Raw genomic sequence first — 13,387 nt, forward strand, 5'->3', positions numbered from 1 at the left:
AACTGTGGAAACAACACCTCATCCTTGGAAGTTGCAGTGGAATTATGATTAATTAACAAAGTTGTTCTTTTTCCTCTAGGAAGTACTGAAAATGTATCCTTTGACTCCAAAGCTTAGACAGTTTTAGTTTAATTAGATATTAGTTTTAATGTGTTTTAAAAGGGTTAGAAAAAGTAATAATCCAAACCTATGGTGGAGGGTGGGGAAAAGTAACCTGCTGCAATTACTGTTCCTTGGATCAGCTCTCAAATACTCTTCTTTTTACTTTTTGTGTGTCTGTACAGAACCTATGCTGATAAACTGAGCCCAAAGGTGGTTCAGTCTTTGCTGGATTTATTATGCAGCCAACTGAAGAACTTGTTATCTCAAGCTGGTGTGATGCTTATGGCTTCCTTTGGAGAAGGGGAAGGGGAGGAAGATGAAGTGGAATCAAAAAAGGCAGATTCAAATGGGGATAATGAGAAGAGAGACTTTAGAGGTAAATATTTTGCATAGTTTCTGTTACAGTTCTAAAATACCAGAAAGCATAATAGAAGAAACCACTGAATGCTCATCAAGTCCTCATCAGCTCTACTGTGTTTTGATTTTTGTTGGGTCATTTTTAACTCTGTAAATTAGATTCAAGTCATCAAATAATTTAGTGCTCTGCTCAGATTTATGAAGAATTGATACATAAAGTGATGTAAGGATGCTAGCAGGCTGAGAATAAGAATTACTCCATCTGGTTTGGAATTAGGAAGAGAGTATAGTTTCCCTTGAACAATGATTTGGTGGTAGTGTTTTTCATATATGTGGTCATAGGAATTTATCTGGATTTCAAACTACAAATAAGTATAGCTTTATTCAGGAAATTGTTGCATTTAAGCAGTTTTGCAGTTTGAGTGAATGGCAAGAGGGTGACACTACTTTGTGATATGAAAAAATCTGCAAGAAAAGATTTTTCTGAAATACTAAGATCTTCACATTCTTGGCAGTCCTTAATGAACACTCTGATTTTCTGTGGAAATTATGGGTTTGAAGAATTATCAATTCTACCTTGGTTTTAGGTGTACCTATGTTTTTGTTTGTGCTTATAATGGTCTTCCCCTGTTAATTCATCAGCCATCGCATTATTTATAAGATAATTAATCACAAAATAGGATATGAGGTCTTTCCAGAGACATTTTCATGTTAGAACTTCCTTGGAATACCCATCAGTGTGGGAAGAAGTTCAGTGTTTTGCATCAAAACCACTTTGCCTGACTGCCCTACTGGGTGGGGAGGCAGGAGAGCTGCGAGTGATGTTCATCCTTAGGAGAAGGGTTGCATGGAAGATGTTTTAATTTTGTCCTCCTCTATTTTTCATTGGCAATAAATTAAACTATTCTTCCCCAAAGTGAGTCTAGTTTGCCCATGAGGGTAAAAAAAAAGGCAGTCTTGCTCCTTTGCCTTGAGGCATGAACTTTTAGTCTTATTTTCTATCACTGTCTTGCTGAGGAGCAGAAGTGAGAGCACAGCTTGGTGGGCACCTGTCAGCCAGCCAAGGTTCACAGCCAGCCACCATGGAATAACTGAGCATTGCATTTTTACCTACAGAACAGTAACAGGACTGCCAGTCGAGTTGTAATATTAAGATGTACTGAAAATTTTTCATTTCCCTTCCCAGCTGCCCTGCGAAAGCAACACGCAGCAGAACTGCACCTGGGAGACTTCCTTGTTTTCCTGCGTAGAGTTGTGTCTTCAAAAGCAATTCAGTCCAAAATGGCATCTCCAAAGTGGACAGAAGTACTCCTGAACATTGCTTCTCAGAAGTGTTGCTCAGGTATGACCTGGTCAAAACGTGCTCAGTGGTTACTTGCATTTCCGTGGGGCAGTTCCAGCAACGAAACCCTGTTAGAACATGGTACACAGTGAACAATCAGAACTAACTGGAGTAGATGTGCACAGGAGTTACACTTTGGGGCGCTGGTGGGGTGTAGCCAGGTGCAGGCCTGATGCAGAGGACTCTTCCAGATTATTGACCTGTTGTTCCATCTTCAGGAGTTCCCTTGGTTGGCAACCTGAGGACCAGACTGCTGGCGCTTCACGTGCTGGAAGCTGTGTTACCTGCCTGTGAATCCGGCGTTGAAGATGATCAGATGGCTCAGGTCTTTATATTTTGTTATAAACCTTTACACCTCTTTCTTCTAAAGGTCTCATTAAACTTATGAATGTTTCCTAAATTTGTTCAAAATCCATTCTAGTGAGGCTCAGTGTAGATTTTTGTTAATCCAAGAGCACTAAATATTTTGACGTTTGTACCTATGAAGTAAAGTAAAACAATATAATGCTCCTTGTCCTCATCTGGGAGTTAAAATGATCTGAATTCTATTCCAATACACCAGGTTGTCGAGAGATTGTTCTCACTTCTGTCTGACTGCATGTGGGAGACTCCAATAGCTCAGGCCAAACATGCCATCCAAATCAAGGAGAAAGAGCAGGAAATGAAGCTGCAGGTAACGATGCTTGTACTTTGTCTCGTGACTGAATGCTCCTGAATCACATTGACCACAAGTGTTTTGTCCTGTTCCTGGTAGAAGCAAGGAGAGTCTGAAGATGAGGATGAGAATCTTCCCATACAGGAGGTGTCCTTTGATCCTGAGAAAGCTCAGTGCTGCATAGTGGAGAATGGGCAGATTCTGACTCATGGAAGTGGAGGCAAAGGATATGGTTTAGCATCCACTGGAGTCACTTCTGGGTGTTACCAGTGGAAGGTAGGTTGCACAAAAGTGCATTTCTTACTCTCACTTGGATTTGGAAATATGCTATGATTTGTTAACAGCAGGTGTTTTTTCCCTTATGACAACACCCTTGAGTAAATGGCAGTGTTATGTTTATGACTGGACTCTGATCTTAAGGATCTTCTTGAGTGCTGCTATTTGGGTATTTCAGTACACAGGTTGGAGAGTGTCAGTGTGTGTTGTGTGTTTGTAGAGGGTGATGGTATTTGTCCCTAAGATCCACAGTCAGCACGAATGTACCTGGTTTTGCAAAAGTTACCTGCTGAAATATGTATATTTTGAATTTTTTTTTCTGTAGAAAAACACTTCACAAAACATTGTTTTCTTGCAAAAAGACACATCAGCCTTACTGGCAAGAACAGTGTTTTAATGCACCATCTGGAGTGATTTTAATTTTTAGGAATACAGATACATACACAGTTTTGATCCTTGTTAGTACCGCATTTGAGCATAACACTTGTACTTTTTTTTTCCCACTTGAATCTGTGAACATGAGATGAAAAACTTGTTTCCTTCTGTAATATTATTTTAGCACTTGTAGCCCAACTTGTGTGTGTGTGTTTTGAGTCCAGAAACGCCCCCCCCAACTTCTTTGTATATTTACATATAGTTTTCTTCATTACTAGTACATTAAGCTTAAATGACTTGTCAGTGACTGACCTCATACCCAAGATGTCATTTGAGAGCTGGAGCATGATTTCACCTTATAAACTTATAATTTTTTATTATTAAAAGCTTCTGAGAGAAACAGAAGTATACATACTGATGAGCAAGGGAAATTTTCGTTTCTTCAATGTGTTCAAGTGCATATTCTTGCATTTTTTTCCCTGTTTGTTTTGCCTGCCAGTTCTACATTGTGAAGGAGAATCGAGGCAATGAGGGCACATGTGTGGGGGTTTCCCGCTGGCCGGTCCATGATTTTAACCATCGCACCACCTCGGATATGTGGCTCTACAGAGCCTACAGTGGCAACCTCTACCACAATGGAGAGCAAACTTTGACCCTGTCCAGCTTCACCCAAGGAGATTTCATCACGTGCGTGTTGGATATGGAAGCAAGAACCATTTCCTTTGGGAAAAATGGAGAGGTATTTAACATCAATTGGTTTTTTTAATTGCATCAGTAATATGACATGGATAGACATGGTGGTTAAAACTCATGATAGTGTCCGTACTTAAAACCTTTATAGTACAGACACAACTTTTTCGTGTTTCATATTTTTACTGGTGAAGGTGTTCTGAGCTGGAGGGGTTTTTGTTTTGTTTTTTTCACTAGGAGCCCAAACTAGCTTTTGAAGATGTGGATGCAGCTGAGTTATACCCTTGTGTTATGTTCTACAGCAGTAATCCAGGAGAGAAGGTAACTAAAATGTTCATCTGTGTGCATGTGCTGATTTTGGCTGGGATAAGTCAGTATTCATCATAGCAGCTTGTGTGGTGCTGTTTTGGATTTCTGTCCAAAACCGTGTTGATAATCCAATAACTATTGTAATCTGTTCTAAATTCAAAATGTGTTTTATTATTTAGAATTCATTTACAGACTTAATGTTCTACATGAAAAATTGAGTTCCCCAGAAACCAGGCAGAATGCACTATCAGGATTTCTAGATTAGTCTTTTGTGAGAAACCATCAACTGTTGTAATTTCAGCATCCTTGAATTTGAAGGGCTGGAGGTTTAGATCAGCGTTCATATGGATTAGGAAAGCAAAAAGAGGCAATACTAGTAATTATTTCTATTCAGAAGACTCCTGTATTTATAAAAAGAGCTTATTCAGGTACGTTGAGAAGACAACTTTGACACCGTTCCTTCCAACGCGTAGGTGAAAATCTGTGACATGCAGATGCGAGGGACACCCAGAGACCTGCTGCCTGGGGACCCCATCTGCAGTCCCGTGGCTGCAGTGCTGGCAGAGGCCACCATCCAGCTGATCCGTATCCTGCACCGCACAGACCGCTGGACACACTGCATCAACAAAAAGATGATGGAGAGGCTGAACAAAATCAAAACCTGCCTTAAAGAAGCAGGGCAAAAGCTCAAGAAAAGCCGCTCGGTTCAAAGCCGGGAAGAGAGCGAGGTGAGAGAGGAGAAGGAGAACAAGGAGGAGGAGAAAGGCAAGCACGGGCGGCACGGCCTGGCCGAGCTGTCGGAGCTGCAGCTGAAGATGCTGTGTGCGGAGGTGTGGCCCGTGCTGGCCGTGATCGGAGGGGTGGATGCCGGGCTCAGGGTCGGAGGGCGCTGCGTGCACAAGCAAACCGGCCGGCACGCCACCCTGCTCGGGGTGGTCAAGGAAGGCAGCACCTCTGCCAAGGTGCAGTGGGATGAAGCAGAGATCACCATCAGGTATGTGCATTTCCTGCGCTTTTCAGCCTAGTGGTGCTTGGAAACCTTCAGAAGTAACAACACATCTTGCGTTAGAGTCGTGCTGAGCAATTAGTGTAAGTTTAGACTTCAGCGGTATTGAAGTTAGTGCTGCCTCCAAGTGGGGTTCGTTCAGGGTCTGACCTGCCTTAGAGAGCCCAGGGAGTGCCCCTGTGTTAGGGGTGAGCAGTCTGGAGCTGCTGTTCTGCTGAGGATGGTGAGGACCAGGGAGGAGGCTGGAGGGAGATACCCCCTTTTCCACCTATCTTGCCTTCAAAGGGAAGGCACCTGGAAGGAAACTCCAAAACGAAGCCAGTGACTTCTCTGGGCTCTCTGGTGCTCTCACAGGACTTGCCTGTGTGTTTGTGTGGAAAGATTTGATTCATTTAATTTCTTAAACTGCTCCTGCCTGTAGCTGAACCACAATCTTGTGGAGAAATTGAGCACTAATTATTTTATTTTTTTTTTTTACTACCAGTAAAAAAAAAATTACATTTTGAAATAGCTCAGGTCAGTTTGCCTCCTAGAGCTGTTGCAACCTTGTGTCTGTTTTGTCTTTGCAAAGGCTTTAACTAAATATACTGAAGTGCAATTGATTTAGTTCCAGATATAAATTCTTTCAAATATGCCCATGTGACAGTATAACCTTAAAGTAAGTGTACCCTTAAAATAACTTGAACCATTATTTGAGTGAAGTGGTACAGGGCTTGAACTTGATGTAAGGTATTGAGTTAAGTTCAGAGTGTACCTTCTTCATTAAAACCAGGCTAAAGCTTGCTTTCATTTTTAGCTAGAAGTTTATATTGTGAGATGGGAAAACATTTTGGGATAATAAAAGTCATTTATCTGCTGGATATGTGGAAAATACAAGATGTATGGAAATATGGACTGGTGAATTTTTGTCCTGCTTCAAGTGAAAATTAGTCAAGTGTAACAGTCCTAAATATCACCAGAAGATACCAGTGAATGTAGATGACAGATAGACCTCTGTGTCTATTGGGTTTTCTGATCTGTGTTTTTAAAATCACTGTCCTCACCAGGTAATCTGTCCTGACATACCAGAGACAGAATTATCATAAACTATCAGTAGTGTGGTGATGAATACTTGAACAGGAACATGAGGTCCATCGAAGCTTTTCCTTCATGTGATAATTTTTTCCTTTATAAGCTTTTGTATCTGTGCACAGATTCAGCTCAGGTATGATGATAAAATTCGACTTAAGGTAGTTTTTTTTAGTAGAAACCTGTTACATACCTCTAAATAATCTAGCCAAAGCCTGTGTCAGCACAGCATTGAGAGCTTCTGTGGGACTTCTGGGTTTCAGTGCTTGTTGAAAACTTGTGTATGCTTTGTTGCCTTTGCTTTGAAACCATATCTCCCTGTTTTCTGGTCATAACCTCATTTTCCCCTGTTTGCATTTGATTTTTAGAATCGGTTTATTTTATCAGGTATATTTTACATCTTACTTTGCCTACATTATTTCCTGTACTTTCCTCCTGTCTCTCCCTCACTTGCTTTTTCCTGTGTCATTCTGATCTTTATTAAAGCTTCCCAACTTTTTGGTCGCCTAGTGATACCCCACTGTATAATCTGGAGCCCTGTGAACCACTGCCTTTTGATGTTGCAAGATTCCGTGGGCTGACAGCTACTGTGTTGCTGGACCTTACCTATCTGACTGGCATTCATGAAGACATGGGAAAGCAAAGCACCAAGAGACACGAGAAAAAACACAGACATGAATCTGAAGATAAAGGGGAAACAGACCAGAAGGCAGAGGGTGATGCTGGATCAGACACACGATTAGGACCAAGCGCTGACGAGAGCAAAGGACATGGTGCTACAAGCTCTAAGTCAGAAAATGAAATTGTTTCCTTTTCTTTAGAACCTTCAACACTAGGTATGGAATCCCAACACCAACCTGGTGAAGGAAGAAAAAAGAATCACGAACACAGTCCAAGAAGTCACGACATAGTGCAGTCAGAAATCAGGGCTGTGCAGCTGTCCTACCTTTACCTGGGGGCCATGAAGTCCCTCAGTGTTCTCCTGAGCTGTAGTAAGTACGCTGAGCTGCTGCTGATACCAAAAGTACTGGCAGAAAACGGGCACAACTCGGACTGTGCCAGTTCCCCAGTGGTCCATGAGGATGTGGAGATGAGGGCTGCCTTGCAGTTCCTCATGAGGCACATGGTCAAACGGGCAGTCATGCGGTCGCCCATCAAGAGAGCCCTGGGACTGGCAGACCTGGAACGGGCACAAGCCATGATCTACAAGTTAGTGGTTCATGGGCTGCTGGAGGACCAGTTTGGTGGGAGACTTAAACCAGGTACGTTTTCAAAATCATGGAAGTATAGGGCTACGTTGATTTTTAAATTTTTTTAAAATTTATATTATTAGTAATAATTTATATTATTAGTATTTTAATTTATAATTATTAGTAACGATGATAATACAAATAACATAGTCTTGTAATTTTGTAGTGGTTATACTTTGCAGGAGTCTTAATTGGACAGAGAAATTTTACAAAGCAGTTTTTCTGTTTTATAAACATAATACTGACTTTTTTACCTTTTCTCAAATTCCTTATTAAAATAAATAGTGAATGTATATCAGTCAATCAGAAATATAGGAGTTTCTAATTTGTCTTTAATACTTTTTAAAAATGAGCAGTTCTGTATATACTTGTCAAAAGGATTTACACTCCTTCTAAACCAACAAAAAAACCCTCTTAAAAGTGTTACTCGGACAGCTGAGATGAAGATAGCTTTATAGTTAATCAGCTCTGTTTCCATGATAGCTTTATAGTTAATCAACTCTGTTTCCATGCCTAAGACCTCTTCCCTTTTGCCTATTTTGAGAATAATCCTGGCTGTTACAACCGTGAATCTAAGTATCATAAGATCTGGTGGAAGTAAATGTCTTGTTTGCTATTTACCTTGTGTTGGTGTCAAAACAGCAAGAGCTCAATGGCTGATTTTTCCATCAGGCCGTGAGTTACTGGCAGCAGAAGTACTTGTATGGGCTGCATTTCTGCACACCCCCTTCTCTGGGGAGAATTTTGAATAAGCAGAGTTATTTTTGGAAGTTGGAAGTCTAGCCCTGACTACTGTTTTGCTCTACACCATTATATTAATGTTGCTGTAACGTTCTTTTTTCTGTTGCAGAAGTGGAGCAACAAGTAGAAGAAGGTGATCAGTCTCAGCAAGCCCAGACTCCAGTTACAACCAGCCCTTCTGCTTCCAGCACAACATCTTTCATGAGCAGCTCCCTGGAGGATACAACCACTGCTACTACTCCAGTGACTGATACAGAAACAGTTCCAGCTTCAGAATCACCTGGGGTTATGCCTCTCAGTCTTCTTAGGTAAAATACCCTATCAACATGTATGATTTTGTGGCTGTAGGGAACCAGTTGTGTGGTTTATATACAATATATGTCTTTAGATAAACCTTTGAAAATGCTAATGTAATGTTACTGTCAAGAACTGCCTCTGCAGAGTTTAATTTGTTACTTTGCTTTGCAGGCTTTGTGTTACTAGAAATAAAAAGCTGTTAAGCTTTTACTCTGCACTGTATGTATAGGTAGTATCTGAGTTCTTCAAGAAGGAGAAAATACCTTCCTTAAGTTGTCCTTCAGTTCTCATGTTTATTTGGTACAGTTTAAATCATAGATCTCTGAAATTCTGTATTGTTAACAAATGTTTGTTGATTCTGAAACCAGAGTAGATTTTAGTTGGTAGGTAGCATCCTGTAAGCTAAGGCATTGTTTCATCTTACCTCACTTACTGAAATGGAAGATAAACCTGGTTAATCTGCAGAGGCTATTTGTGATGTAGAACAAAATCTGCTTTACATTGCATAGAGTCCTGTTCTAAGTTTATTAATTCTTGGAGGTTTTGCAGATATAATTTGATAAAAACCAGAACAATGTCTTTGTACCAGGACAGTGAAAATAAAATATTCACCTGATCTATTACTCTGCCTGAGTTCTGAACAAACTGGGGAAATGGGAAAAGTGTTTGCTTATCTTTTATCTCCTAGGACAGCCCTTGGTCTGGGAGGGGATTTTTAGGTGCATACTTAGAATTTATTGTTGCAGGTAAATTGGTAGGAATGAACTGTTCTGGCAGGGTTTCTGGGCTTGTCTCCATGTCTGTGTTGTGCTTTACCCTTACAAACACAACTGCTGTAAGGTAGGATTTGCCAAGTGCACTCCAACTTGATGCGTTTCTTGTGTCAGACCTTTTCCAGCGTAGCTCTTTGACATAAATGTGTATTGTTTTATTTTCAAGGCAAATGTTCTCCAGTTACCCGACTACAACTGTGCTTCCAGCACGACGTGCTCAGACTCCTCCAATATCTTCTTTACCAACATCTCCTTCAGATGAGGTTGGAAGGAGACAAAGTCTGACTTCCCCTGATTCCCAGTCTGCCAGGCCTGCCAATCGTACAGGTAAACTTAGTGTAGATGGAGATGTGGACAAGTCAGTAAATTCCCAGGAGCTCAGTGACAGGATTGCAAAGATTGAGAACCAACCCAGTTTCTTTTTAAGGCAACCTAACATTCAAAGTATTGTTGAAAACCTTTTGGTGACTATCTTAGCACGAAAAAATGTAGATTGTCTAGCTGTAGACTTTATCAAGCAAATAAAAAGAGTATTTTTTAAGAGCTGTGGATTGGATTACAAACTGCATGTGTAAAACCAGAATGCAGTATTGTTGGTAATTGCTTCAAAATGTCAGTCTGATTTGGGCCTGCTTCCTTGGTTGTGTGCCACTGTTACATGCACTAATTTTCTAACTTTTGTTAGATCACATACTATGTAGAAAACAAGCATTGGTGTATTTTATGATACATGCACCAGTATAGCTCATTGCAATTAATTATAATTAATGACATAGAAAAGGCTGTCTGACTTTCATGGGGTCCTCATGCTCCTGTCTGAATCTTGTGAAGGGAATGGGAGGCTTCAAAGCAGAAACAGAAACGTGGAATAAATGGAGACTGAGCAAATTGTTGAGTGAGTCTTGAGCTCCTGAAGAGCACCAATGAGTGTTGTGGTGCAGAGGAGATAACACTAAAAAGAAAATATGTATATGTTTTATATTAAATGAGCAGAAGAGTCCAAGGTGAAGTGTGTTCTCCAGATTTCATATTCATTCTGAGAAACAAAGTGCTTTAAAATTCTCGAATGAGAAACCTTTTATTCCTGCTCTTACATCCAAGCTATTAGTTGGGTTTTTTAGTAGTTTCATTTGTTGCATAGCAACTGCTCTACTCTGTTTCATGTCCCCTTTTTTCTTTTTTTAATTATGAGATGACTTGCTTCTAGTCACAGTACAGTCTTTACAAAGCGTCTGTTAGTACTTTGTTGCCTTCACTCATCAGACTTCACTGTTATGGCAAATGATAATGATTAACTGTGGTTTTGGGGAAGTAACTGACCTTTCCAGAGTCGCTCCAAAGACTGTCTGCACAGAAATGTAACCACCATCTGCAAAGAGATTTTTCAGGTGCATTACCAGCTTAGTTGAGGTCTCTTTCTGCCCCTTGTGAGGAATGTGTATTGGTGTGATCTCATCACATTTGGAAATCCTGATGATTTGGATGAGGATAACTTATTTAGGCTAGCTAAATATAGATCAAATAGATAATCTGATACAGTTTGAAATGAAAATAATAGAAATGTCTTAAAAGAAATAGTTCTTTGACTGTCATCAGTACCCTACTTGAGCAGAGGCACAGATAATCTGTTATCAGTAACATTACAGAAAGTATCTTAGTTTGTGGAAAAATAATAGAGAGAAAAGTTGAGAGCAGTTATTCCCTTATGTGAAGCTGATGTGTCAAAGTAAGGTCTAGTAAAGTAACACTGAAGAAAGATTTATGCACTTTACATGTAACATTTTCTCTCTTTTAAGCTTTGTCTGATCCAAGCAGCCGACTCTCCACATCCCCTCCTCCTCCTGCCATCGCTGTGCCATTGCTGGAAATGGGGTTCTCCCTCAGGCAAATTGCCAAAGCTATGGAAGCTACAGGTAATCTAGAGCTGTAGGATCAGTTCAAACTGAAAAACTGAAAACACATGGAACACTTTTTTCCTATAGAATACTTAATTTTTAAGTTCTATAACCATTCATGGGGAAAAATGATTGTTTGGTTCTTTTTTTTTAATAACCATCAGTGATAAAATACAGGTCTGAAGTGTGGTTCCCTTGCTTTCAGGTGCCAGAGGAGAAGCAGATGCCCAGAATATCACAGTCCTGGCCATGTGGATGATAGAGCACCCTGGCAATGAAGAGGATGAGGAGCCCCAGTCCGAAGGGACTGCGGAGTCACGGCACGGGACAATTGTCTCTGGCAGTGGTGGGAAGTCTGGTGATCATTGTTATTTGCAGTCTCCAGGTGACATCCCTTCTGCTGATGCCACTGAAATGGAGGAAGGCTTTAGTGAGAGGTAACATGTCATTTTTCTGTCGTTGCTTGTGATGTTCCTGAAACTGGACATCTCACAAGTTCAGTGCTGCTGACAGAGTGTTACTGTGGTGCTGCTTTGGAATTTTGTTACAGCACGAGTAGGAGCAAAGGTGCAATTAAATTAGGTGCACATGGTGAATTTGTTTTCCAGTACTGTGTGTGTGCAGAACTGAGCAAGAATGTAACTAAACATGTTTCCTTCAAAAAAAAAAAAAGAGAGAAAGGAAGAATGAAAAAAATGAGGGCTTATAATTGCATTTTAACTAAAAGACGGAGTAAGAAAGCAAAATTTCATTGGTGTACTTCTTTCCCTGCAGTTTATACATGAACTGGAATTTTTATACGTATTTCTTTTTAAATTAATTCTTGGATTGTCCAGAGCAGATGAAGCTGAATTGAAGTTTACTTTCCAGTCACCTTCACAACCTTAGAGATAAACTATCTCTTAAAGAAGAAGGTGGTTCTTTTGGGGGGTTTTGGTGGGTTCTTTCTCGTTGCTGTTTTATTGGGTTTCTTTAAATCCTGGAAGTAGTGGTTACATTTTTAAGTGACCCCTTTCAGGAACCATACCAGCATTTCTGTTAATAGAGAGGATGACTGTTACAAGATACATTTTGAGAACACTTGTTCACATTCCTCAGTCCTACCGAGATAAGTGTTTTTAGGTTTCCTCTGTTACTTTGTCCCAGATCAACTGTCAGTTCATGGAGAACTCACAGATTTCAGTTGGGAGAAATAAAAGAAGCAACAGGTGTTACTAAGTAACTTAAATTTGTGTTTTGCAAAAGATGTGGGGCAAAAAGGGGATTGACTCAGCGAGCAACAACAGAGATGTTGTTTCAAAAACAAGAAAAAACCTAGTTCAGGCTGTAGTTAACATAGAGATGAGTGCTCTCCCAAAATTTCTGCAGTGCTCAGGCACTATGGAAGGCGTCAGATAGGTATTGACATTGCTGCACCTGTTTTTTTTGAGGTAAATGTCACAGTCAAACCCACAGTAAATATGTACTCAGTGGGACTGAAGATTCTTGAGCTCAAAATTCCTCTTTTTTTTCCTTCCATGAAAGAATGGAAAAAATGCTCCTAAATATGGCTTTGGTATTTTTCCTTACTTACGGTATGCGGTTGTTTTAAACGTGGTTTGACTTACCTGTAAATTCCAAATTCTTGTAGCCCTGATAATATGGATCACATGGATAATGCAGCTTCTGCCAGTGGCCCTCCCTCCAGAAGTCGCTCGGCTGTGACACGGAGGCACAAATTCGACCTGGCTGCCCGGACACTGCTGGCACGGGCTGGTAAGTGCCCTCAGAGACACACCAGGGCTTGGCTTAACCAGGGAGGGAACAGGAGGGGGATTGGCACTTAGCATGAAGTCTCACGTGTGTATCAGCATATATTTAAGTGTTTCATGTGGTAATAAGTAGATTATGGTTAGCAGAAGAGTTAAAAAAGAGAGTTGAAAGTACAGCTATCTCTCTTATATGTAAAATAAAAATTCTGCTTTCCTGTTTCTCCCTTTTTTTCTCCCTTGAGCGGGACTGTACCGCTCCGTGCAGGCCCACAGGAACCAGAGCCGCCGGGAAGGGATATCACTGCAGCAGGATCCAGGGGCACTGTATGACTTCAACTTGGATGAGGAGCTGGAGATTGACCTTGATGATGAAGCGATGGAAGCGATGTTTGGGCAAGACCTGGCTAGTGATAATGATATTCTGGGAATGTGGATCCCAGAGGTATTGGACTGGCCTACCTGGGTGTGTGTGACTGCAGCGGGGGCTGCTTTAACTTACT

At 40.7% G+C, this 13,387-nt stretch overlaps 1 protein-coding gene across 1 annotated transcript in view; it reads left to right on the forward strand.

Annotated features, from left to right (window-relative positions):
* The window catches only part of HERC1 (HECT and RLD domain containing E3 ubiquitin protein ligase family member 1), a 114,983-nt gene that overhangs the window by 71,364 nt on the left and 30,232 nt on the right, over positions 1–13,387 (forward strand). The window contains 15 exon segments of the mRNA XM_027657698.1: positions 285–478; positions 1,646–1,801; positions 2,020–2,126; positions 2,364–2,474; positions 2,556–2,732; positions 3,607–3,846; positions 4,035–4,118; positions 4,580–5,100; positions 6,667–7,442; positions 8,281–8,479; positions 9,408–9,568; positions 11,038–11,154; positions 11,342–11,573; positions 12,767–12,891; positions 13,130–13,350. Of these exon segments, the coding sequence (XP_027513499.1) occupies positions 285–478; positions 1,646–1,801; positions 2,020–2,126; positions 2,364–2,474; positions 2,556–2,732; positions 3,607–3,846; positions 4,035–4,118; positions 4,580–5,100; positions 6,667–7,442; positions 8,281–8,479; positions 9,408–9,568; positions 11,038–11,154; positions 11,342–11,573; positions 12,767–12,891; positions 13,130–13,350 (3,421 nt within the window).

This window comes from Corapipo altera, unplaced genomic scaffold (genome assembly GCF_003945725.1).
Source record: "Corapipo altera isolate COAL_440 unplaced genomic scaffold, ASM394572v1 308, whole genome shotgun sequence".
In the NCBI taxonomy this organism is placed as follows: domain Eukaryota; kingdom Metazoa; phylum Chordata; class Aves; order Passeriformes; family Pipridae; genus Corapipo; species Corapipo altera.